General features: G+C 48.0%; 1 protein-coding gene across 1 annotated transcript in view; it reads left to right on the plus strand.

Annotated features, from left to right (window-relative positions):
- The first annotated feature begins 2,055 nt into the window (after positions 1-2,055).
- The window catches only part of TEF (TEF transcription factor, PAR bZIP family member), a 264,441-nt gene continuing 238,970 nt past the window's right edge, over positions 2,056-27,526 (plus strand). Inside the window, exon 1 of the mRNA XM_069652756.1 lies at positions 2,056-2,786. Coding sequence (XP_069508857.1) covers positions 2,723-2,786 — 64 coding nt within the window. The 5' untranslated portion in view covers positions 2,056-2,722. The remainder of the gene's footprint in view (positions 2,787-27,526) is intronic.

Consider the following 27,526-nt stretch of genomic DNA (forward strand, 5'->3'; position numbering starts at 1 on the left):
CCTGTTACACGGCCAGGTTTAGTCAACCCTTGAGAGTATGTCAGCGAGGGACCAATCATTTGCGCACCCTTGATGGGAGGAGATGGAACTTGGAACGGGTAGCACTATACAAAAAGAAACCAATAGAGGAGCAGAGTCCCTTGATGCAGGAACATGATAGTGTTGAGAGTGGCTCCTGCGGTGACAAGTCGCCAGCTGAAGTGTGGGCAAAACAGGAGGGAGATTACACAGTCAGAAGGCACACAAGCAGAAGAAGAGAACAGTTCAAGGAGGTGTGAAGTGCAGCAGGAGAGAACAGCGGAGATGGAAAAGTCATCACGCGGTAGTGAGTTAGAAGGAACTTATCCGTAAAGAGAAAGAAGACATTTTGCAGACTATGTGATGGAGTAACTCCACGTTGCTCAACAAAAGGAGGTATGCTTCAACAATCCCACCCTTCCCAAAGTCAGAGTCTGATTGACACATTATTGTGGTACCATTACCGCCTTGTTGCTGATGCTTTAAATAGACTTTTTTGACTCATGCTGGTTCACCCATCTGGAATCTCGACGTAATCATGCTGAACTTCTTTGAAGCATCACTTAAGCATGGTACCCCGGAATCATGTTGTGCCCTCAATAGACTATTGAATCTTGGCCTGCACTTGCTGGACTCTTGCATCATTAGGTGTTCAGCATTGACCTCTGCATCTCGGCAGGGCTCACTCCATCTGTTTGTTTGCTCTACAACACTGTATTTCACCAGCGTTGCTTCTTTTTCACCTCACTCACTGTTTTCTCACTCTTCTCCTCCTGTCCCTTTTCTGAACCTTCTCTGCTCTCCCCCCTCCCTTCACCATATTCTATGCACTTGCTCTATCAGAATTGTAGTCAGGCCTAGTATGACATTTGTTGTCTGTTCCTCTCACACCCCCGCCCCCTTCCCTTCATATTGTCATTCCCCTTGCACTATCAGAAAAGTCCTCAGGCCTAGTAAGATAGTCACTTGTCTGTTCCTCTCCTCCCCCTTCCCTTTCCTATTGTCATTCCTCTTGCACTTTCAGAAATGTCATCAGGCCTAGTACAATAGTCGCTTGTCTGTTCCTCTCCTCCACACCCCCTCCTTTAATCATTGTCAAAGCTCTTGCACTATCTGAAATGTCATCAGGCCTAGTACGATAGTTAATTTCCCATTCTTAATGTCTCAAGGCCTTGTAAGAATGTTATTGTATTTTCCCTTGCTCCCTCCCCTGCCTTGAAGTGCTTTGAAACACATGTGTAGAGGCGCTATACAAATAAACTATCATTCATACAAGCGTGCAAGAAATTGCTACCACCTCTCACGACATGACGGACCCGGAAGGCAGAGCACGGCCCGAGAAGTGCACTGTGAGCGCCTGCGGCGGACAGATGCCACCGCAGCTCCGGCGCTCCTCCTGAACACCAAACCACAGCCTCCACTGCAGGTCATCCCTGACCCCATTCCCGGCATCACCAAGTGAGACAATTATTCATCAGTACAGAGCACAGTGAGGCAACTGTGACCTATGTTGTGTAGCTGTTGGCAATAAAGCCCCTTTTTCCACGTATCCCGAGTATGCTTGTCCTTTGTTAGCCACAACACATTAAGGCGTGAGAACTGATGAGGAACCAATAAATATTATGTCTTAAAATGTAGTGTGTGTGATAAGTGTTGAGGAGGAGTGAGGTGTGAGAAGGACAAGTTAAGAATAGTATTAATATGTGTGTGCAATTGTTTGCAATTCTGAACAAAGCAGCACTATTTAGGTTTGTCCAGACGAATACTGAGGTGCGCGCCACGAATAGCAGAAATCCCAGGGCTTTAGGTTTTTAAGTGTAGGCAGGTCTGCCCCCTTTATCACCTATTGTGGGGTAGTCTCTCGTTTGTCCATGTGGGTTTGCAGTGTCTGTCTATTCTGTTTTCGGTTCCCTGTTATTCTTAGTGGCTGTGTTCCAGTGTTGTTTGCTCATGGTTACGCTGGTGTCTGCGGTTTGAGATCGGTGTATGTTATGTATACAGTGCGTTTCGATGCGTAGTGTAGATGTGTGCGCAGTCGCACTGCGCATGCCCCTCGGCCGGGTCATATGATAGCCCCGTCCCCTGCCTGGTAAAGTTAGATAACTCCACTACAGACGAACCATTGGCCAAAGCACATGTGCGTGTGCAACCGTGGGAGACGTACCCCGAGTGCAGAGGAGTGCCCTACCACCGCTTACCCGGAAAACAAGCGTACCCCCTGGACTAGCACTTTCTGACTGACAGAAGCCCATGTCCAAACTCGTGTGACCGGAGCACCGTAGGCGTATCTATCTATCCCTCCCTCCCTCCCTCCCTGAGTATCACACCCCACCGCCGGTGACCTGACGGGGACACGTCATCCAGTAGGTCTCCCTGCGTACTCACCTGTCCGCTAAGAGTCGCATCCTAGCAACCCCCCGAGGAGCAAAACCCCCCCGGCCCCTCATGCCGGTCGCGCCCCAGTCCCACGGTGATAGAACAGAGTAGCATACGACCGGGAATTGACGCCTACCGCTGCCCTCATACTGTATAGGGCTGAAAGGACAAACCTTCGCAACCAGCAACGCGCCTCCCAATTGTCCACCAGCTATCTAGATCACACACAGCCCCCAGGATCGCAAGCAGCCCCCTTTTCCCTGCCCGGAACACCTTACCAAAGCACCAGTCCTCCCACCCCGAACAAGTGCGCCTGGGTCACCGCGCCATGGACCTGCCAGAAGTGTTGAAGTCCCTGCTGGATTTCACCCTACCGTGGGACATTCCGACAGGTAGGGCTGGTATGGGGGCTGTTCTTGTTGGGTATATACCGTAGCGCAGTGCTGCCTGCCGTGTGTTGTTAGTCACTCTACTGCTCAGTGCTTTGGGCTAGGAAATCGATTGGGGGAGGGGGAGGCTGTGAAATGGGCTTAGCTAACTTGTGGTGGGAGTTGCTTAAAAGGAAGGACGGGAGGTGGCGTTGGTCAGGGCCACCTGCACAAAACACAATGGGCCTGATCACGACTTTGGCGGTAACGCCTGCGGTATTAGCCCTACTGCCGAACTCCCCGGCGCTAATAGCGCTGGATCACGAGTTCGGCCGTAATGTTAATCCTCATTCCTCATTGAGTCCATTCGGGAATGCCCCATTCCCCATTGGGCTCAATGGGGAATTTTCGCGCTCTTACTGCCGGCGGATTTCCTGCCGGCTCAGAGCTGGGGCAAAATCTGCCGAAGACCTGATTTGGCGGACCCTTAAATCCGGCGGTAATAGCGCAACCGCCGGATTTAAGGGTTACCGCCAAAGTCGTGATGAGGCCCAATATGAGGTACTGCAAAGATGTACTTTGAGTCACTCAGCATTTTCTCAGGTAGTCTTCTCTGCATACTGTTAAAAAAAAGGTCTCTGGTTGAAATCCAGTTCCTCACACCGTAAATACGCATTTCAATCACTGAGTAAACTACCACCTGTCTGTGAATAAATTAACTAGGCACCGTCCTCCCCGTGTTTAATAGCTTTCCTTAAGTACTCATTTGTGGTTCTAACTCCCCTGCTTGCTGCCTGTCCCATGATAATTTGTACCTATTAACCCCCTTTCTTGATTTGCTATGTGGGTGTTTCAGCTTCCAAGGGAAGGGGATTATGTGCACACATGATTTTTGTAAGGCCGAGGTCGGGAAGCCCATACTGAAACTAGCAGTGTTAAAGCTTGTTGCATGTTAAATCATTAAGTATGCATGTGGGCAAGGAGTGTATGTAATGTGTGTGTGAATGAGTGTATGATGGGCCGCGTGCGCATTTAAATGAGCGAGTTTATGGTGAATGGGATGTTTAAATGAGTAAGTGCAGTGCAGCCCAGGAAATAGGCTGGAACAAGACAGAGCATCACTCTGGGGGGGAAAAAACGAATTTACTGAAGCGCCACTCCGCCCCTCCCCCAGACCCAGGGGGCACATAACTGTCCCAGATCCTGCACCTCAACGAGCAGACCTCTTTAGCACTGCCTAGTCTTCTGAAAGCAGTCTGCTCGTCGAGGCGCAGATTGCTGCCCTTTCCCCAGACCCAGGGGCTCGCACAGAAATCTACCAACCATCTCTGAAGCTGCATTATCACAATTTTTTTTTTTGACTGGGGTTAACGTCCCGTTCAGATATGGTAAATCGTCACTTTCAGGATAGTCCACTTTATTCATCAGTCTTCAAGAATAGTCTTGACAATATGTGTACAAACCTGACTCCGTTGACTTTTTTTTTTTTGCCTGTGAAAGGAAAACGGTCATGTTAGATTAGGTGTACATTACTTACACATCCTCATCTTACCGCTGCAAGTGCAGTCGCTGTTTCTTTCTTCGCCACCCTTAAGTGGGTCCTGGAAGAGAAAGCACACAAACAGTAATGAACGTGTACATTACTCACCCCTCCTTGTCTCTGTAGCCTTCTGCTCCACCGCTGGTCCTCTTGGGATGCTGTGGGTCTTCCGTTGGCAGGTTCTGGTCAACTTTTCTTTCTTAACCACCCAAGGGTGGTTCCCGGAAGAGCGTGCACACAAACGGGTAATGCTAATATACATTACCCACTCTTCCTCGTTGCTGTTGTCGTCTGATCCGTTGATGATCTCGTAGTCCCTGAGGAGGCTCTGGATCATCCGTCGGCAGGATTCGATTGAAGTTTCCTTCTTCCCCGACACAAAGCGGTCCTGGAATTGAGGAGCACATCTTTAACGCAGCACAGGATTCTCCAGCGGGCCTGGATATGTTAAATCTTAAAGGTATTTGTACCGCGCACCGTCACCAACGGAATTGGTCCCCAGGCGCTCTGGAGGATCTGTAAATTATAAGGTGGGATGGGTTATTAAGGTGAAGAGGGAGTAGGACAGTGAGAGGAGTGGTGTTCTGTTGGCAGTTTCAGCTCGGTATACACCAGATACTGAGCTTTGGTGCAGGTACTGGATCAGTGTCAGTCCGCGTGTGCTGTTGCTCCGGCTTTTGTGTTGTTGCAGTGTTGTGAAGTGCATGCGGTTTGTGGTGCGAGAGATGGTTGTGTGAGTTTTGAGTGAGATAAGTATGCAGAGTTTGAGGTTATATTGGTTAGTGGGTTACCTGACCTTTAGCATGCTAATATTCACAGTTTTCTCTAAGTGATCACAGTCCTATCTAGAAGCGGCGCAGGCCAATGTTCACAGTTCTATCTAGGTGTGGGCATGCTAATATTCGAGTTTCATTTAGGCGCGGGCATGCTATCCTTCAATCAAAACCATTCTAGATGCGATGCAGGCTAATGTTCCCATTCTATCCAAGCGTGGACATGCCGACATTCACAATTCTATCCAAATGTGGACATGCTAGCATTCACAACTCTATCCAGACGTGACGCAGTCCAATGTTCATAATACCATCCAGATGCGACGCAGGCTAATGTTCACAATTCTATCTAAGTGTGGACATGCTAATATTCACAATTCTGGTTAGGTGTGGACATGCTAATATTCACAATTAGATTAGGTGTACATTACTTACACATCCTCACCTTAGGTGGGTCCTGGAAGAGAAAGCACACAAACAGTAATGAACGTGTACATTACTCACCCCTCCTTGTCTCTGTAGCCGTCTGCTCCACCGCTGGTCCTCTCAGGATGCTGTGGGTCTTCCGTTGGCAGGTTCTGGTCAACTTTTCTTTCTTAACCACCCAAGGGTGGTTCCCGGAAGAGAGTGCACACAAACGGGTAATGCCAATATACATTACCCACTCTTCCTCGTTGCTGTTGTCGTCCGATCCGTTGATGATCTTGTAGTCCCTGAGGAGGCTCTGGATCATCCGTCGGCAGGATTCGATTGAAGTTTCCTTCTTCCCCAACACAAAGCGGTCCTGGAAAAGAGGAGCACATCTTTAACGCAGCACAGGATTCTCCAGCGGGCCTGGATATCTCCCTGTGGCTGGGTCCCTGGGAACAAACCGGACAACACTGACTCTGCAGCAATTGTTTGTTGTAGGGATCAGGCCCCTCAGCTCTGTGGACAAGTCCCTTATCAGGTCTCTGGTGTAGGTGCAGTCCCATAAGAGGTGGTATTCCATCTAGTCTGGGCAGTTCCTGAAGCAGTTCATTCCTCTGGTTTGCATGAAGGCTCGCACCGGCAGACGTCCCTGGACGGCCATCCAGGCAATGTCTTTTGACCGGGGTCATTATGACCGACACACTCCCTATTTGGTGGACGGACCACTATCTCAGATTGTTTCTTATTAAGGCAACTAAACATGAAACTACTATCACAGTGCTGGGGGGGACTAAATGTGCCCGAAAGAGGAAGGACTTGGATAGTATACCTGGATTAGACTTTGGCATCGCACTGAGCAAATGTGCTCTGACACTAGAGTGCGATGCCCTATTTCAACCAGGGACCCACGTTATGAGTAATCTCTGTACACAATATGCCCCATTGAGGACTATGGTCCCTAAAGCTCATCCAAGGCTCGGTATACTACGCAACTCCTTGAACTAAAAAAGGAACATAAATACCACGAGAATAGATGGTACTTGCTGAACACCAGAACATGCTTTGTTAGCAAAAACAGCATTGACTAACTACAAAAAAAGCAGTTTTTAGTGCTAAATATAATTTCTTGTCCAGGAAAATCAACAGTAGCAGCAAATCGTCGCAAGAGCTATTCAAAACAATCGCTAACTTTATTAATCCTAGTATAAACATTCCTGAAAAAATCTCTTCGGTAAATCATGCCAATGGGCTGAACAGTTCTTTAGAGATAAAATTATGAACATTCAAAACAATATTAGGCTTGGTAGGGATCCGCACTTTATGCCCTATGCTGATGCTGTAAATACAAATAATCAATTATCAGGAGCACTGGAGAAGGGAGTGACTGAGATTGCTCAGTTTAACTTAAAACTGGTAATAGAGGACGATATTTGTAGCCATCTTTTGCAACTGAAACCTACAAATGATTCTCTTTTCCCAATTCCTGCCTTGGTTGCTAGGAGACTCTCTTTATAACTTACCCCATTTATGACTAAGTTCATAAATGCTTCACTAACCCAAGGTGTAGTTTCTGATTCCTTGAAAATGTCAGTTGTATCGCCACTGTTAAAGGAGGCTAGTCTGGACCCGGAAGAGTTTAACAACTATCGGCCCATTGCCGGTTTGCTTTGGCCAGGAAAAGTTCTGAAAAAAGTGGTTACAAGCCAGCTCCAGAATTTTGTTGAAGATAATGGGCTTCTCCATCTGTTGTAGTCCGGCTTTCGTCCTAAGCACAGGACAGATGGAACTGATGGTGGTATGGGATGAGATGTTGCAGGCTGGGGATGCAGGCAAGCTCTCTCTGCTTTTAATACTCAACCTATCTTCCGCCTTTGATACAGTGGATCACGGTATTCTATTAGCTCATAAAGAACTTTGTGAATGCAGATTCCTGTGCCTTGGATTGGTTTACTGCCTTCCTCACTGGGCGTAAACAATGTGTACAGGTGGGAGTTATTTTTGTCTGAAATCCTCCCAACAGTGTTGCGGTGAACCTCTGGGGTCGGCATTCTCCCCTTTTTTTATTCAATATCTATCTTCGGTCATTAATGGCCATTTTGGAGAAATACAATCTTAGATTCCATTTGTATGCTGACGATACACAACTGTATATCCGGTTAGATGATGTGGAGGACACCCTGCCATCGGTAGCCAAGTGTCTGGAGGAAGTAGGGTCCTGAATGGTAAATAATTGGCTGCAACTTAACCCCAAAAAAACTGAGGTTATTCTATTTGGACCCAAACATCTGCTTGAAGGAAAAAGTAGACCCCCCACCCCCAGTTTCTTGTGTCTAGTCTCAAATATGCAGCTAAGGTAAAATGTCTTGGCTGTATTTGGCAGAGTGACTTGGGTTGTAATGGCCAGGTATTAGCCAAGGTTCAGTCAGTTTTCTATAACATTCGCCTTCTTCGTCAAGCTTCGTCAAGCACTACCATATGTACCTGAGACTGATCAGGCTTTGGTGGTGGGAGCTCTGGCCAATTCCAAATTAGATTACCCCGGCCAAACAGATCCATCGTCTACAAAAGGCACAGAATGCCGGAGTAAGATTGGTGTTTGGCGCCTCTAAAAACACTCCAACTTCAGGTCTCCGTAGCTCCTTACATTGGTTAGCGCTGGAATACTGCATTCAATTTAAACGCATGTGTTTGGTGTTTAAATGCCTAAATGGATTGGCACCAACTTACTTGGCGAATAAACTGAAGCAGTATTATCCCACACAGGCCTTAAGGTCAGAATACCAACGCCTGCTCATTATTCCGAGGTCAAATTGTGTTACATGAGAAGATTGCAGCTTTTCAGTTGCTGGACCTAGATTATGGAACAGTCTTCCTCTCAATTTAAGAAGGGCAAATTCTTTATTGACCTTTTAGAGCAGGGTTAAAGACCTACCTATTTAAATGGATACCGTCTTCACGTGACCCTTTGGTGATTTTTCACTGGCGCTAACAATCCTCTTGCCGATTCTCTATTCTACTCAGCCAGGGTTCCATCTGCGCCAGGACTTTTTGTTTATTGTGTGCGCAATATCTATATATATCTATAAATGCTTCAAGTCTTTGTGCTTGTTCGTCAGCCTCTCTGATCTCCCTCACGTGCTCCGTGGTCACTGAGGGCAGGGCACTGATCCACTTGCAGATGTCCTTCTCACAGATGTGTGCGTGGATGGACCCTGTCTTCCACTGGTCCGGTGCCACCTCAGCTGGAAGTCCCTTACAAATTGTTCTGCTTCTGCAAGGTGCCGTTCAGTTGTATGGGATCCTGGTGTTCCACTCTGCCCACCTCAGTCTTTGCCAGACTGGGAGGAAGAAGAAGTGGGCCATCAGGAATCCCATTCGACTCTTGTTGCTGCTCTTCACTGTGATCCTCGTGCAGTTGCAGAAGAAACCTCTCAGGATGGTGGGGATGTCTGGCACTCCCTTCTCTCCTTTCTCGTGCGCCTTGTGCATCGTGTCCCTCTTCACTCGGTCCATCTTGGAATTCCAGATGAAGTAGAACATCTTCCGGGTGATGGTCCTTGCTGTACTCTTCTGCATGGGCCAGACTTGCGCTACATACTACAGCACTGGTAGCACGTCATCCCTTAGGGCCAGCATCTTCCCCTCGATGGTCAGCTACTGCTTGGCTTTTGCCACTTGCTCGTCCCTCGTCGCGGTGCCGTCGTACCCAAACCACACTTTCAGGATCTTCATGTGGACCGGTCTGATGGGCAATGGCATCGGCTTGTGCTGAGGGGTTCCAGTTTCAGAAGAGCATGGCCTCTGAATTTGTGCAGTTGATCTTGGCCCCTGAAGCTTTGCCGAAATCCTCGCCAGGGCTTTCACAGAGTTTCCATCCATGCAGACGACTGAGACGTTGTCCATCCATGTAGAGGGAGCACATCACCTCACCCTTGCTGTCGCTTCCTGGCACCTTGACCCCTCTGATGTCCTTGTTCCATCTGATGTGTTCTCCCAGGAGCTCTATTACACAAATAGAAGAGGTGAAAGTGAACAACCCTGTCGGACCCCTACCTGACTCCACTGGGAAGGATGTGTCTTCCAACCGTTGACCATGGCACTACTGAAGATATCGTTATACATTACCTTTACCATGCCACAGAAGTAGTCCCTCAGGCCCAGTGCCCGCAGGGCCCGGTCCATTAACTCGTGGGAGACTCAGTGAAATGCCTTTTAATGATTCAGGCTGACCAGAGCCGTTCGGACCCTCAAGTCCTTGACGTACTCGATCCAGTTCCTGATCAGGGCAGGCTGTCTGCGATCTGGTGACTGGGGATCCTGCAGGACTGGTCTGGATGGACTATCTTCCCGATAACCTTCTTCAGCCGGTTACCCATCACTTTCACCAGGATCTTGTAGTCCAGGTTCAGGAGGAAGATGGGCCTCCAGTTCTTCAGGCCCTCCCAGTCTCCTTTCTGCTGGTACTAGTGCACTCGTGCCCTCTCTCAGGGACTGTGCCATGCTGCCCCTTTCAGCCATCTATTTGAACAGCCCTAGCAAGTCCGATCAGGTCCCACAGTTCGACCTATAGTTCCACTGAGAGACCATCGCAGCCCGGGGTCTTGCTGCGCTTGAAGGACGTGGCCGCCTGGTGCAGCTCCCCTTGGGGCAAGGGGGCACTCGGGCCTGCTCTCTGCTCCAGGCCCAGAGATCCCAGCCAGGAACATGTCTGCCTGGTCCCCCTCCGACGCTGTAGGCGAGTAGATGCTATCATAAGTCAGTACCGACCTTCATGACCTCCTCTTTCCCACCTTGGAGGGTTCGCTGTGGGTCATAGAGTTCCACTAAGGGAGTGGCAGCAGAGTGTAGCTTCTTGAAGAACAAGTTGTACTTCTCATCCTTCTCAAGTCGCAGAACATTACTTGCCTGGAAGTGGTCTGTCAACCCCTTCCTGGTTTCCTCCAGGTCGTCCTTCATGTCCCATTATCGGAGCTTGAGTTCAAACAGTCCCTGCAGTTTGCTTTGCAGTTCCCTGAATGTCCTCCTCTTTTCCTGTGCAGCAGCTCTGCTTGCATCCTGGAAGAAGCTCTTGACCTGGGTCTCGACCCACTCCCCTTTGGATTGAAAGCAGTCCCTCATGCTCCTCCACCCCGCGTTTGCCACTCTGAGGTTTGCCTCTGTCTCCTCACTTTCGTTCAGTTTCCAGGTACCTGGACCAGTTGGGTACTTTCCTGAAAGCTTCCCCCAAGGCTGATTGCTCTGTGGTCAGTGAAGTGGACAACAACCATGCAGCTCTGAACCAGCTTTACTGTCTGGGAGATGAAGATGAAGTCGATCTTGGAGCACACAGAGCCATCAGGGCGACTCCAGGAGATGTTCCTGCCATTCACCCCATACCTCCGATGGCATCTCTCAGGGAAGACTCCCCAAACACCTCCCGGAGCAGCCTGGACGCCACATTCATTCCTGCAGAGCTGGGGCCTTTGCGTCCATTCTCCTCTATGGTGCAGTTAAAGTCACCCTCCCGCTAAGCCCCCATCAGGAAGGTCCTGGAGGTAGGGGGCAAGCAGCAGCCTCAGGTTCTCAATCACTTCCAACCTTTCATGCTTGGTCGGGGGGCATACACGTTGATCAGTCGATCGATTTGCCTGCCCATGAGCCGTTGACGCTCAGCACTCTGCCGTTCACCTGCCCGGTTACTGATTCAACCGTGAGCTGCCAGAAAGCTCATTGTGCTGACCCTTCTGTTCCTGTCCTTCAAGCTTGCACTTACTGCACGCACCAGTAACACGCTCTTCAAAAAGCTTTCGAAGTCTCGGCATTGGATACTGCTGCTGCATACAGAAAAGACATCTCTTTATCAGGGTGAATATTGTGACCAATCAAAACAGAAGAATCCATTATTCGCTTGAAAGGGTTTTTTCTGATTCACTATAAGACATGCTTAACATTTAAAATTGTGGACATCATGATGTCCACATAATGCTCATTGCATTCATGCAAATCGCCAGGATAGGGTTCTATGAAGAGATACTGGAGCTCATTACGGGGCTGCCGCTAAAACCCGCCGGTAGGTGGCGGGTTAACGGCAACCCCATAACGCCCTTACCGCCGCCTGATATCCTGGTGATATCACAAGTGGCAGCAGTAACAGTAAACCCCCATTTCCATTAATAACGGTGCTGGTGCTTTAGTGACAACTATGCCAGTAGGAGCCTGAGAACCTGACGGGCCAGGTCTGCCGAGGGATCTGTGGCCCCTACCAGCACTGTTGTAGTATGGCGGTCTGGAAAGGGTGCCAGTATGTTGCTATCGGCACCCTTATTTCGGTGAAGCCATACTTATAATGAGGGCTACTGTGTTGCGCAACCTGGCCGGGCCTGCCCCTCCTTCCCACAGCCCTGCCTCTCCAAAGAGGTGACAGTCCCCCCTCCACCCCTAAATTATTTTCGGGTAGAACAGAGGGGGTGGGGGGATGAGCCTCCAAGTTTGCCCCACCCACTTTCTGAAGTGGCCCCTACCCATCACCAGCTAGCCCCCATCCTGAAATGGGTTTGCCACAGAGGAAAGCTGTTCCGTTGCGGTATAGCCTATATGCCCTTAGTCCCCCCATGGCAGAGGGTTCAACGTTTGCATAAGTTGTTGTGGTTGGTACCGGCGTGTAGCAGTGCAACAATATCTTAATGTGTAAGGCCAAAGCTGAACATGATACTTTGAACCGTGTTCTGAAGAGGTGGACACACAGGTTTTGACTAAGAAGGAAAAAGGCAGCCATAAGCACAGATGGGATACCTGGTTTATTTAAAGTAGGGGTTCACTCATGTATTCAACCATTCTTATCGACATCCGTATCGCACTATACATTAATGTATTACATTTTATTTTGCTGTGCATCACATACATTAATATCTGCGAACTGCATGGTACCCATTTGCCATCTTGTGATCATGTAATCCTCTGCACGATCGACCTAAAGGCCAACTGCCCTGGCAATAAGTCGTAGCTCACCCACCGCTATGTGACATCAGTGGTCTCGTACGCTATACAGCACCACTTGTCATGACCTTTGTGATGGAGATGAACATACTGTCTGCAAGGTGGATATATGGCCATTTGTAGACCATCTGACGCACGAAGTGAAACACTAGAATTCCCCCTGGTACGCACCTTAATCCCTTACCACAGTGCCCCACTGCAATTTCTCCGCCAATACCTTTCAATTATTCCAATCTACATTTATTTTGGTTGACTTCTACTTAAAAGTAATAAGGAGATCACAACATAGACAGCCATAGTTCAAACATGATTTCATAAGGGCCATTATTCTAGCACTTTGAATGTGCAGTAGTAGTCTGGCATGAAGTACTTTATCAGTCAGTCAACGAGTTTATTCGGATTCCAAAGAAAATCCATCAAACACAAAAAAACAACATACAAAAACAATTACATTCAATATTCCAAGAGATAACAGAATGCACCCCATCAAAAGTCATTGAGGAGGAAAATAAGTAAAACGAGGAGCCCCATTATCATCAAGAAAACCCCAATTGCAAGGGCCTATCCCCCAAGGGGCCTGACCAATGACGTCCCAAAGGGGTGAGGTTAGCACCAGACAGGGGGGAGGGTCTCATAGTTAACCTCGAGGGGCATTCAGGGTCTATTAGAGGATGACTACTGATTAGAATACCACTCCTGGGTGACCAACTAGTCCCCCCACATTGTCCTAGGACCGCCTTTGCCACTCCCCGGTCCCAAAATGCAAGTTCCAAAATGTCACCCTGCTGATTATCCACTCTTGGCATTCTGCAACACCCGCCAAGGATTCCCTGGACACAAAAAAGCAGCCTCTTACAGTCCGCAGCCAGTGTAAGCCTTTGTTGGGTATTACCCAAATTGTTTGTTTACAATTGTTCGAATGAACAATTGACCGAATTTAAAGGGTCACAATTGACCTTTTCACAATTGACCATATATACATATGGGTTTTGGGGGGTTTGGCGTTGGGTGGGGGCCTGTGCGGGGCTTCCCCCCACATATATGTTACAATTGACCTTCACAATTCGGACAATTGTGAAAAGGTCAATTGTAATTCGAACAGTCCTTCCTATCCCTTGCCAACCCGGGTACGCCATGCAGGTACACGGTAGCTTGTCCGGTCCAGCCTAGGACATAGGGTGGAGGTAATCTCTCTACGCCGCGAGCCATATGCTCTCTCCTCTCCAGGAATGGGGCGTGTTGGGCCCATTTTACTTGGTGCAGTATCCTCCCGAGATGTAGGTTTTACCTTAGATTGGGGCACCCCATTGGATACTCTAGGCTCGAAACAGGTACTGGGGTTTCTACCCTTGGCTGCTTGTAGATTCCCAAGCACCATGCTAGAGCACGGTTCAGTGAACGTGGGTGTCACAGGGGCCTGTTCCTGGGGGTGGGCCAGGGGTGAGACGATGGGCCCTTTGCGAGCTGTTGGAATGTTACAGGGCTCCCCCTCGCACTGCTCTTCCCCCTGCGTTCTTATGAGGACTGAGAGCAGATTTTTAATAACTGCCAACTCAGCCAACACTTGGATGCATGCACATTTACACACCCTGGATGTAAAATCACCCCTAATTGAGGGGTCAGTGGCTGGTTTTACAGCGGAGGTGGGGTCATCAGGTTGTTGCTTCGGAGCCCTGAGTAAGGATATATGAAAATGCGAGCTGACCGAAGGGCTTGGCGGTGACAGGTATTCGCTCCAGAGACTGCTATGGTCAGAGGGTATATTCAGCTGGGTATGTCAATAGGTGGACTGCAGTTGAGTGAGCAGTCAGGGGTGGAGCTGGACGGGGCCACCTCTGTGCAAGAGCCAAGGTTGGGGCAAGGGACTGGGATGAGGACCATGCTGAGGGTTCCAGGGGTTCCGGGGGTAGGATTTGGTGATGGACAGCTGCTTTACAATGTTACAGTCCTGGCCACTTCCCCCTCTTGCTCTTGCTTGACCGGATACAGCGGTCCCAATTGAGGCGCTGGGTATCGTGGGGAGCTGAGGCGTGGGGAGCTCGACCTCATCAGAGTTCTGAAGGGCCGAGTTAGGGGGTTTAACTGTATGACACTGCTGTCGCTGCCTCCTGACAACCAGTACCTTGCGTTCCGTTTTGGGACCATTAACATGGGGAGCAAACTTGAGGCCAATAGGGGGGGGGGAGGGGCAAAACAGGGGGGGGGCTTTCCTTAGCACAGCATGAGACTTTAGGGACCTTAGAGACTTTAAAAGAGTCATGGCCGACGTTCACTGTTCCCCCTTGGCAGCAGTTAGAATTGTAGTTGCTTGATGACCGTCCCTTATGTGGGCCACTGGGCCACGTGTGGGCACTTACGTGGTCTTCAATTTTCTGAATTCACGACCCGGACCAGTCAGGCCTCCCGCCTCAGGCCAAACCTTGAACCGCCGCGGGCTTCACCTCGGCACGGTCCAGCACAGTCCAGATCGTTGAAGGCCAGTCTGTCTGGCCCCCCCACGGATCCGCGAACACCCCCAGCGGGCCGCCAACACCCTGCGCCCTTGACCCGCGGCCTTCACCCTGCCGGGCTTGGGTCGCGGGAGAAATACATGGGGGGGGGCATGGCCACCAGTAAGGAGTCCCTCCAGGGACAAACAGCGGGCCGCCAACACCCCGCGCCCTTGACCCGCGTACTTTATAACATTATGATGAAATAGGAGCGAATGTCTAGTTTCTCCAAATCACTATTGTACCTTCTCCAGTCGTCTTTGTTTTGGCTTTTTCTGTTTATTTCTCATCCATCTAAAGTTTCTTATTCTTTCTCCTCCTTGTCGCTCTCTGGCTACTTTTGCCACATTTTTTGTTCTGTTCATCCCATTATCTTTTTATGTACACCCCCACCGCCCTCTTTTAGCGGTCTGTTCCTTTAATTCTTTTAGCATTCTCTCCTTTTTTTCCTTCTACTTTAAAAATAAAAAAGTTCAAATTTTTTTTTTTCACCTCCATTTCATATGTACATTTTAAAGACTTTGGGCCTCATTAAGAGTTCGGCGGTGCAGCAAAATGGTGGTTTTAATTCTGTTTTGGTGGTAATGGAAAAGCTGGAGGTAAACCCACTTAAAAAATCAGAGGAATTGCAATTTCGCCAACATCCCCATGGAGTCATATGAACTCCATCCAAAAATGGGGATTTAGACTGCTTTTCCACAACTTATAATTCTTTGGTAAGTCCAAAGGAGTGATGATTACCGATTTTGGCAATAATTTCGGAGATTTAATGCCAAATTACTGCCAGACTTCTAACAAGCCCCCTTATTAGAGTTGTTCGGCTAAACATCTATGTGTTCTAGGGGTTTTCTCTGCAACTAAAAGGGATATTCCTCTCACAGAGCAACACATCCTATCAGGAAGGATTAAACTAGAGTTCATCAGGGCTCTCCCATCTATTAAGGACACTGGTCTCCCTCTGAATCTTTAATAGACTACAGTCTCTGGGATATAGCCTCCAGCATGCTTCACCATAACGCATTCTATGAGAAATAGTGCCCCCAACTTCTGAGGACTTTAGTGCATTTAGGCCCCCTTGCATCTAAGGGCTATAGTGTCCAGCTCGCTCTTTCAGGTCCCCGGCATATAGAACTCTGCTTGCTCTGCCAAAGTCTCAGGGATGTAGTGAGCAGTATCGTTTCAGTCATAAGCATTCTCAACCTCTGTCTGGTTGCCTTCCTGGGCCAGGTTCTTCTGTAGCATGCTCCTGGGAGTCCCAGGTATCTCGAATTCCTCTGCTTCTGCATCGTTTTGTTCTGTGGAGTGCACCTTGAAGTCACAGTGCCGCCACACACTTCATGCATATTTGCATTCCATATCCGAAGCAACCCATGTTGCATCGTCCTAATATGTTGTCTATTTGCTATGATTATCTAGCATATCCGTCAGCCCAATTGTTGATTCCTATGACCTCCTGCACACCTAATGTAGCCCCCCGTACCAAGAGTTGAGGCTTTACCAGACTGTGCACTGCACCAAATGTTTACTATGAACACCTGCACCCCTGATGTAACCCCCCCCCACCACCATGAGGTGACGCTTTCTGGTGCATGCTTGTAAGGTTTATCCATTTCGCCTTACCTTTCATGTTTAGTCCTGCTCACTGGGGACTATGTTTTCGCACTTACTATAACTAGCGCCTAGATGCCTCTGGGTTTTGTGCCCTGCTATAAATGTAATAAATCTACTCGAGGACACCTTGGATATTGCTAGTTCTTAGTCTTTTCTCAGCTCTCTTTGGCCACTACACATACTTGGGTTCCTCAGCTGGCTTTGGGTTTTCAGGTCTCTATCCTTCCCAGCACATTCCAAAATTCCTGCCTGCCTTTTCCCTGAGTCAGGAAAAGGAACCCCCCCTTTACTCTTGAATGGTTGGGTGGTCAGCTGATTCATGGCTGTGCTCCCATTGGCCATGAGGCTTTGTAGTTTTAGAGTAGGGTAAGCCATATTTAATAGGCAGCCATTTGAATTCTTAATGCATGCTTTCTGCGTGCGTTTCGCTGATTGACTGTTTTTCCTTCCTGGTTTGCTTTTCTATTTCGGGATAAGAGTGGCTAATGTGAGATATTGGATTTCCGGTGCATCTACATTTTTCCCTGTAGACCTCGATTTGAACTTCCCTCTTTTTTTTGGTTTTGGCGATAACCATTGTTGCAAAAGAGAGGGAGAGGAAAATGGGCTTCTGAACTGAGAATATCTGGTTGGTGTAGCAACCAGTAATGCCACAAACTGAAACTGCCAACTTACTAAAATCTTTTTCCAAACGACTCCACCGTACTAACCAATGAGGAGCTCCCTAACACATTTTTCTCCAATCAGAAGCTTTGTAAGAAGCAAGTTGGGTGCTGGGCTTTCCATTTCCGAGCTTCTCAGTGATTTCATATTGGGCTACTTTGGACAATTGTTCATGTACAACTGTGCTACATTTGGGTTAGTTAGGACAGCGATCTGTTTTGTGTTTTTCTCCTCCGCGGGCCTTCGGTCTTCAAAATGAAATAATTTCTTCTTCATAAAGAAATATACTTCCATTGTAGTTCATCCCGTAATGGAAATAATTTCATCACCCGTCTTCCCTCCCGCCTGCCCCATGACATTAGGACTCCATGTTGGGCTTTTATGATGCAGCATATGGGGTAGTTGGGATGGTTTAACATATATTGCGTGAAGCCGGCAAGAGCTCCAAAAGCTGCAAATGCACTAAATGCTGTTAAATGGAAGCTCGTCCGCTAAATGGGAAGGGGTGTGTTTCTCCACTTTGATTTTCTGGTTGAATGGGGAGGTGTTACTTGTTCAGTGAACGAGGTGGGGTCCAATTATGTGACTCTCCTGATTTTGGACTGGTTCTTGGGACCATCTTGCCTTTTGTCCTTGGGGAACTGGGAAAGTGGTCCCATTGAAGTGGATGAGGTTTTTCCCTGCTGAGAGTGACTTGCAGGGATGGGGTTCTCCCGTGGTCTGACTGGGTCTTCGTAGGTCTCGACTCTGGTCTTTCTGTAACACGGAATGCGGCCCCCTTTGAAATGCACAGGGTCTTGTGAATCCCATCACTTTGCAGACGGCACCACCTTCCCCGCGTCCCTCTGCGGTGTGGTGATGGCCCTATCTCCATCCCAATCCCCTATATTACTTTGCGGTTTCCCATCTTTCCTTCTGGTTTATTTCTTACTGCGGTTTCTTCCCCGATTTGATCTTTTTGTCATTGGCAGCATTTTTAAGTAAAAGGGCATTTGCTCATCTGTTCCCTTGTGCATCGTTTCAATACACCCATGCTAATGGGGAAACCCAGGCAATTGTGGAAGGCTTTCAAATGCAGACCTAGTTCGAAATGGACTGCACAGAGGTTTTTTAAAAAAAAAAAAACAATTACCAGTTTGTCAAAACAATACTTTGTCCCCTGCCACAATGAGCGAATGTAGCCATTTTAACACCAAGGATCAGCTCTGGTGCACTGATGTTCAAAATGCCCTCTCAGACAAAATCAACCCCTTTCAAAACAAAATTAAAGCTAAGAAAATCAAACTCGGCCAAGAAACTACGCCAGCCAACACCCCCACAGATTCACAGCCATTCGCCCAAAAATATTAATTCAAACCGGTATCCACCACGGAAACCATTAAAATCATCAAAGGCCTCAGGGCAACACCTACCTGGCCACCCTTATGAAAGACTGCGTCATCGAGCTTGCGCCATTCATCACTACCCTGATCAATAATTCCTTTGCCACCAGCAAAGGGCCTGATAACCTGAAATAAGCCGGGGTACTCCCACTGCTTAAAAGACCCACCTTGGTTCCTAATGTCCCCACCAATGACCTGTCTATCGGCACAGTCCCATTCCTCTTTTAAATACTTGACAGAGTAGCCTACCTACAGATACAAACATTCTTAGAAGTCAACAACCTCCTCCGCCTCCGGCAGTCAGGCTTCTGTCCTGGCCACGGTACGGAAACGGTACTTCTAGACTTAAAAATCCAAATGGACCAAATCAAAGACGAAGAGAACCTAGTCATCCTCCTCCTACTCGACCTATCGGCAGCATTCGACCTAATCACAATATTCTCTGCCAACACAGCTCAATTCTCCCCTAATGTCATATAGTGGATTGAATCTTTCCTCTCTAACCATATAAGAGTCTTCTCCCCCCTCAGCTGCAGCCGAACCGACCCGGTCTCCTGCGAGTGCCCCAGGGCTCTTGTGTGTCGCCAACCCTGGATGTGTTTCCCAAGCCCCTCTTTGATAGTCTAGACAACTTGGGTGTGGCGTACATGAATTACGCAGATGACACACAAATAGAATTACGCAGATGACACACAAATATTTTCCTATCACTGAATCCTAGGAAACTGATTCCAGCCTATTAAACAAAATCAACCTTACCATCCAAACATCGATGGGGCAAAACAAACTGTCTGAACGATGAGAAATCTGAATTACTCATCATTGGCAGCCAATCTAAACTGAATAACCTAGCTCCACAATACAAATCTTTCAACATTGATGGCAATATCATAACTGTAGCCAAGGAAGCAAAAATATTAGGCATCTACATTGACTCTTCACTCACCGTAACAAGGCAAGTTAACGCCATTGTCTCTGCAACAACTTATACATCTAAACTGATCACAGCCAGCAGGCCCTTCCTATCCACTGACAACTGCATCACGCTGGCCAGAGCTCTTGTCCTTTCAAGGGTTGACTACCGCAACACCCTTTTTGCAGGGTCCATTGCTCGTAATATCAGCGGGCTTCAAGTTGTGCAAAACAACGCCATTAGAGCAGCACTCGACGTACCCAAACATGAACACATCTCCTCAACCAGACGGAACATCCATTGGCTACCGGTACGCGATCAAATCAGATTCAAAACCCTCTCTCTAATACACAAATGCCTTTCCAATAGCGCCCCGGCCTACCTGACTAGCCAAGTCTCGAAAACACAATCAAATAGACCTACCCGGTCCACGCATGTGGGCCTCGTCACCATACCTAGATTCTGACGACGGAAAGCAGGTGGCTCTAGCTTCCCGGTGTTTGCTGCCAAACTGTGGAGCTCTATGCCCCTTATCTTGAGAACAGACCCTTCACTGTGGTCGTTCCGGGAAAAACCTTTAAAACCTGGCTCTTCAGCCAAGGTCTCAACTGACGTAAATTTGGCGACCTCACCGGCAGCTGATAGTGGACATCTTTGTCTCCTTTATGATCACCCCGAATTCCACTACTTATCCACCCTATCATACTATTGCTTGCAACTATTGTAAAGTACCACCCTCCAGGTGATTGGTAACCAAGCTAGCACTACCAGTAAGATAGTACTGTAATTCTCACTGTGATTCATTGCATGACTTTATTGTATTCTGTAATTTACAATGCTGTAACCTTTCAATCTGACACCTTGGCGTCCAAGTATGTAATTTCTCTAACCTCTCAAGTAACCAATGTAACCGAAGTAAAAAAAGCACCTAGATGCCTATGGGTTATGTGCGCTATACAAATGTTAAATAAATAACTTGTATTCACTTGCTCTGTTATTAAAATACATTAACGGAGGGAGCAACACAAGAACAGCCGTTCTTCTGCAAGGAAAATGCATTTTGAAAAAGATGTAATTGCACACTGACAAACAAATTCAATAACACGTGCAGCCTGGACTATATTCACAATAGGGCACATGTCTGCATATGAAGATGCTTATGTAAACAAAAGATGGCTGTTCAAGCTAATTTAACTAATAAACAGACCAGCGTGAAAACTGAATCTTGAAAAGCTGATAGCCAAAATGATTTTGGTATGAATAACACTTGTCCTGTAATCTGTGGGAAAGTTCCTCCTTGTTCGAAACATGTCAGTTTATACGTATGAGCCGGACAACTAAAAGTTGGCTTAATTTCAATGTAAGCTACTGGGATGGACAGTTCCTACCGATTTACAAGAAAGGACACCTCTGTCTAACTGAGAAACCGCGATAATAAGTTGGCATCAGTTAATTCTCCATTGTCAGGCGATTGAGTGAATTGCTTTTGGGGGTGCCTAGAGCAGATGATTCCTCTGTAGAGACCAAGGGGGTGGTTACCAGTCAAATGGTCGAAAACATTTGGTCGACAGACAATTTGGTCGAATGCCAAATGGTCGAATTTTTTTTTTTTTTTTTTTACCCATTTTTTGGTTTTTTTGGGGGGGGGTTCCCCCCCCAACCCCCTTTTTTTTCTTTTTTATTTTTTTCCCCACACGAAAACCCACAAAACACACATATATATATATATATAAAAAAAATTCGACCATTTGGCATTCGACCAAATGGTGTCGACCAAATTGCAGTCGACCAGTTTGTTGTCGACCAGTTGACTGGACACCCAAGGGGGTCATTACAGTTTTGCCGGTCCAGAAAAATTGCCGGTAATTTTGGCACCAGCAATTTTACTGGACTGGCTCAACGCAAGTTTGCCAGTGGGGCCACTGATTTACCTCCAGCCCTGAGCTGCTGCTAAATCGGGGGCCGCCGCCGCCAAGAAAATGCTGCAATTACTGGCATCGATTATTACCGGTGCCAGTAATTGCGCAGTCCCCATGGAATGGGGATTTTCCGCCGTTGTCGGCACCTGGAAATACCAGGGTATCAATCCTGTTAATGGTAGGGTCCGTTTGCTTGTTTCCCGCCAGAATTATCAGTGGGATACCGGCAAACTGATGACCTCCCCCACCCCCCTCCTACACCCCAAATGTTGCTGGGCCTGGCCACCGAGGATAACTTCCTTACATAGTTCATCTTCTGTTTCATGACAGAGGGAGACCTCTCTGAGCCATAATTCAACTGTGGGTGATTCTTCACAGTTCTATCACCTGCAACACGTTTGCGGGCAACTACAAGAGGCCAGTAAGCCTCCAGGCATAAGGGGAAACATTCTTTTTAAGGTTTAGCAAGCCGATTTGTGTCAGTCTCGTCTATAATTTGGCTTATCTCATCAAACACTCGCCCCAAAAAAAAATGTTGACTTGGTTTTTATTGGCATTTGGCACGCGAAGTGGAGCAGCAGTGCATGAGAGGACAGTACACTCCAGTGGGATGCTCGCAAACGTGAGACACACGGAAAAGCTTACCGGGACAAGCAAAGGGACGTCGCAGACGAGTAGGAAAAGCTGTGGAAACACGAGGAGCTGGGCAGAAGCTTCTGGGTGCTTGTGAAAGCAGCGTTCATCCATCCGGAACGAGAGAGGAAGCCAGTGTGTGACTGAAGAGCTGCACAGAGCTCTGGGGAGATCGCTGCTGACTCCAGGGTGGAAAGCGAACAAAGCAGCTGTTCCACAAAAGCGCGCAAAGAGTCAGAGACCTCAGGAGAAACCAGTGAGTCTATCCGAAGGAGGTGGGGACCCTGGGGCGTTATGACCAGTGCGTCAGCCAGCATTTGATAAATAAGAGACATTTAATGATGAAAAGAGCATAAAAAGAATATTTGAATGCAGTCAAGACAAGGTATTATCGCCATACCCAATAGGGTTTGTATGCAGACAAGACACAGCGCCAAGAGAAACCCCAATCCAAACAGGTGCATGAGATGCTATTATGGGGGAGAGGTTTGAGCAAGTCCTACCAAAGGCAAATGTATCAAGTACCTTATAGGCCATTTTTGTATTAATAAGAAGCTGTAAAGCAATTAAGAGCCAATGCACCAGGCCATTGAAGTTATGTTAGGATTTCTGTCAGGAGAGTATACCGAGGAATCTGAAAGGAACCATAGGAGAAATCCTGGCAGGTGAGTATACCAGGAGAGGAGAATGAAGGAAGAATCCTGGCAAGGGAGTACACCAGGCAATCTGCAGAGATAAAATAAATCTTACAGAAAGACTGTTGCAAGAACTTTGTGAGTCCAGTGAAGGAACAAAGGAACTGTTAATTAAAGTGGAACCTTTGCCATCCTATTCAAGAAACCAAGGGAAGGGAATCGCCCACTGGATCCAAGGCCTAGTGACATTGAGATCGTGCAAGAGCAGGCGGCCGGGGAGGGGAGAAGTACCGGGGAGGGAAGGTGGGAGGATGGACAAGTAATCAACATAAGTAATGCATCCAACAGGTGGCAAGTGCGAGTGTTAGAAGTGCAGACAACAGGTGTCTAATAAGTGCAGGAAAGATACAGACCACAAGTGCAGGGGGTGCCAGGAGGCAGTGTGGGTATGCAGCTGAATGTGCAGGGACCTGGGCCAGAATTCAGAGGGTAGCCAGGTGACCAGTGCATGTATCAGACGGGAGATCAGCAGGGGAGAGGAAGAGAGCAGGCAGATGCAAAGAGGATGGTCTTGAGGTGCGTCCGGAACCGGATATGGTTCTGCTAAAGTTTCAGAGAGGCACGGAGGCTGTTCCCGAGGGAGGCAACAGCCGAAGAAAGAGATCTGCGCCCAACTTGTTGCTTGGAGAAGCGACCAAACCTCAAGGAGTTGGAGGTGGAGGAGCGAAGAGCTGGAGTGGGAAGATATTTCCTTAGAGAGAGTTGGAGGTATTGTGGACCAGGCCCCAGAAAGCCTTGTGGTTAATGCAGAGGGACTTGAACTTGATCCTTGCTGCCACTGGGAGCCAATGGAGAGATGTCAAGGCTGGAGAGATGATGCCTGGGCTTGAGGCCAAGGACAAGTCTCGCAGACCTGTTCTGGATGAGTTGTAGAGGATGGAGAATAGAGGCGGGTAGATTTGGAAAGAGGCTGTTACAGTAGTCCAGCTTAGAGAGAACCAGAGTTCTGGAGGCAGTGAGCTTCTGGGGGAAAGTGCAGGATGGCGAGATGCAGGATAGTATCACAGTCTCGGAAATTAAGGAGCCTGGCGATGATTGGGAGCCTTCTCAACTATAAACATTGAATTGAAGGCTTTGGCTGCAAATAAGTCTTTCAGTGTGGTTTCTATAAATGCCTCCCTAAGTTTTGTGCTACTTGTTACAGAAACCCTGAGGATATGTCTGTTTGCTGTTGTGTCTGTTCTCCAAATATTCATTCTTGTTTGTCAGATTTCAAGAACACCTGTGCATTCGATAAACTGGAGGAGAGTGTGGGGATGGTGTCCTCGGCTGACGAGACTCTCTCCTCAACCGTATCCCGTGTGGCACCGCGCTTGTCTAGTCGGATCACCAGATGGCCTATTTTGCAATTCTGTGTATCAAGTTTAGCATCAAGTCCACCAATGGCCGCCTTCAGCTGAAGAAACATTTCTTTGATATCTGAGCTGCTGACCATAGTTTCTACATATTCCGCTTCCATACAAGCAGGCTCAATGCCATAACCACTCCCCATCAACTTTTTTTTGTAGGTTGGCTTATCAGGAGATTTTGCCCTGGTGATTTCCTGACTTTCTCGTAATGCCTCATGGGCTTAGCACTACCAGAAACCCCTCCATTGTTGCACACTGCTGCTTAAGTGTTAGAGCGGTGATCCAGCGTCGGGGAATCTGGGCATCCAGCTCCTCTTGCGACAGCACAAACTTATTCCACTCCCCCTCTATTGGCTCCCCATGGGGGCTCACAGCTGGCCTTGCCTGGTCTCCGGTGCCACCGTTCAAGGATTTAAGAGGGGGGGGCAGGATTGACGTCCACGGAGGCAACTACGCTCAGCCCAATGCTGCAGCATCCCTCGGGAATCCTCCCTGGTCGGGCCGGCAGCGGCCTCTGTAGATCTAAATGCCAAGCTCGACGCCCCTCCTGGTTTTTCGGACCCACCGGAGCAGTCCATGCTCATTCAACGTGTCCCCACTGCGAGGCCGGCATGGTATCAAGAGATGACACAGGCAAGTGAAACACAGTTTGAAAACCTTTATTCTCAATGGTCAGGATGGTGGAAAGCCTAACTTGCCCTAACTCTAAGCTGGAAAGCAAGACTAAGGGGAAAAGTCCAAGCCTGTCAGTCCAAAGAAATGTACTGTCTGTGTCAAAACCTATAAGAAAACGGGGTGTATGGAGTTTCACCAACTCAATAGTGTTTAAAGTAAAGTTAATGTGACAATGGAGCTCTTTTGTATCTCTCTTCCCCATGTTTAAGGCACTCAGTATCATAATGTTACAAGTGTTTCTCGATATTCACTGGGCAAAAGGTAAAGGTTCACAGTACCTTTTTTCTCCTTGTAAATTCGTTAGACTTCTCCTGGTTCCCTTCCTTGAACCCAAAACGCTTCTGGTTCACTTTTCCTTAATCGGTCTTACACGCTTCGCTCTTCCACCCTCACACCCTCAGACCCCTTCTGATTTCACAGTGGCTTCTTTTACACAAGTTCAACTCCTAGAACACAAACGTTCAGTTCTGCAAGACCGGTCCATTTAGCTTGTTTGCCTTCAGGGGTTCCCTTCCCCATTTTCAACAAAGTTCCTTTTACCTTTCAACAGGGACCCCTGGTTGTGGCGCAGTTGTCAGACCACTCGGTCGACCCACTACAGGTCACGCAACCAGGTGTGTTCTACTTAAATGATACCCTCTTTTCCTGGCAGGAGGGGGGGTTCTCTGCGGCGAACCTGGATCACTCCTTCCTGGTGACCACCCCAATGCTTTTTATAGACTCTTTTCCTCAATCAGTCTCTTTTCCATAGGCTTGGGGGACTTTGCTACCACTCCGCTTTCCATTTGCAGCTCCCCTTCTTGAGGATCTCTATTTTACTCACACTTCCGACATTCACACAGCTCCCCTGCTCTCAGGAGCTTCTTTCCTCCATATAATCTTTCAACAACGTGTGATTATACACACGACCACTCTGTGACTGTTTCACTACACTGTTCTCTTCACTGTTTCAGTTTCGTTCACCGCATCTCCTGTCTTATGCGTCCTGGCTGCTACATTGTATCTCATTCACTTTGCAAGCACACACAGGGCCTCTGCTGCGATCGACTCACCGGTTGTGCTTTTTTTTCAGGTTTAGTATCGGTGTCTTTACCGTCTGAGGTCAGGGTTTCACCACCTGCCTCTCAAACTCCTGGGCTCCTGTCCTGGCCCAGGAGAACAATCATTCACCACAGCAAACTTCAAAAGGAATTAGCAAGCCCCCCCGGCTCCCTTCCATGGACCCTTTAAACCTGCTGGAAATACGGTAATCTAGCCATGCCGGTCCAGATTATTTCTTTATCCAGACCCTCAGCATTCTGGCGTCTCCCATCTGGTCCGGGGCAGCCATGGATCCTCCGCTCTCCTCCCAGCTCGCTTTCCTCTCTGAAAGAGTATGCCCTTTTTATATTCATCCTAAGTGGTTAACGGGCTGCAGGTGAGGCTGCTTCATTTCCCTTGCCTGGCCTTGTTACCGGGAAATGTCCATTAGTATTGAGGCTGCGTCACTCCCCCGTAATATACCAGGCGGCTGCGTCTTTTGCTGATGTGCCCTTCTCGTCTCAGAACCCACTGAGGCAACTTCTCCCGGGACCCGAGGTCTCTAGTCACCATTGCGCCAGGTAAGACCTAGATCTTGCAGGATTTTCTTACCGGATTAATGGGCCATTTCAGAGCTCACAAGCAGCCATTTTGACAGTGCTCTCAAGCGGCACACGCTCGTAACTAATTATCTATAAAGTACCTGTTTTAGCCAGCTGGGATTCTTTTCTGCAATTACACCAAAGACTAAAACACTGGAATCTTGAGGGGTCATAGCTAGGGGGATCACTGATCCCACAATACATAATGTACCTAGGTAAATAAGCAAGCAGATTTAATGATTAGGCCAAGACTAAGGGCCTCATTACACGGAAGGCGGTGAGCCATGGCGCTATTAGCGCCATGGCTCATGCCGGTAAAATACCGGCACCGCCTTGGCGGAAAGGGGATTTACCGCCCCATTCCAAGGTTGGTGGGGCGGTAAATCCCCCTTCCGCCATTGCCATTCCCATTTCTGCCCCATAGGGCTCTATGGGAATGGGGAAGGCGCTAATTACGGCAGCGCAATTTTGCGGTGCCGTAATTAGCTCCGAGGTCCCTTAGCGGGTTGGTTTTTAACGCCTGCAAAAAGCAGGCGTTAAAGCACGAACCCGCTAAGGGACCTCGTAGTAAGGCGGTACTGGTTAACGGTCACCGTTACCATTAACGGTGGCCGTTAACCATTACCGCCTTCCGTGTAATGAGGCCCTAATTCTCGTCTATGGCCCTAAAGTTTGGCATTTAATTATTTATATTTTTTTATGCTGGCTTCAATACTTTGGAGGCAGAATTACAAAACTGAAATGCCTTGGGAACAGGAAGCAAACTGATTTCAAACATCCTGATGATTCTGGACTTTTCGGCAGCTTTTGCTATGGTAAACAATACCATTTTACTCTCTTGCCTTAAGACAGTAGGGGGGAGTCTCCGAGCAGAACGTGCTATAGTTAAACTCCTTTTTGTCCAACCGATATCAAAAAATTAAATGCAGCAGGTATTTATCGGACACTCGCACATGAGCTGTGGTGTTCCCCAGGATTCCTCACTCTCGCTTCTCCTGTTCAATCTTTATATGAAACCATTATCGAGCTTCTTTAGGAATTTCAGTTTAAATTTCCAGTGATATGCAGACGATACTCTGATTCATTTCAAAGTTGGCAATAGTGAGTATTCATT

The sequence above is a fragment of the Ambystoma mexicanum genome, chromosome 3p (assembly GCF_040938575.1).
Source record: "Ambystoma mexicanum isolate Mex_15411 chromosome 3p, UKY_AmexF1_1, whole genome shotgun sequence".
Lineage (NCBI taxonomy): Eukaryota > Metazoa > Chordata > Amphibia > Caudata > Ambystomatidae > Ambystoma > Ambystoma mexicanum.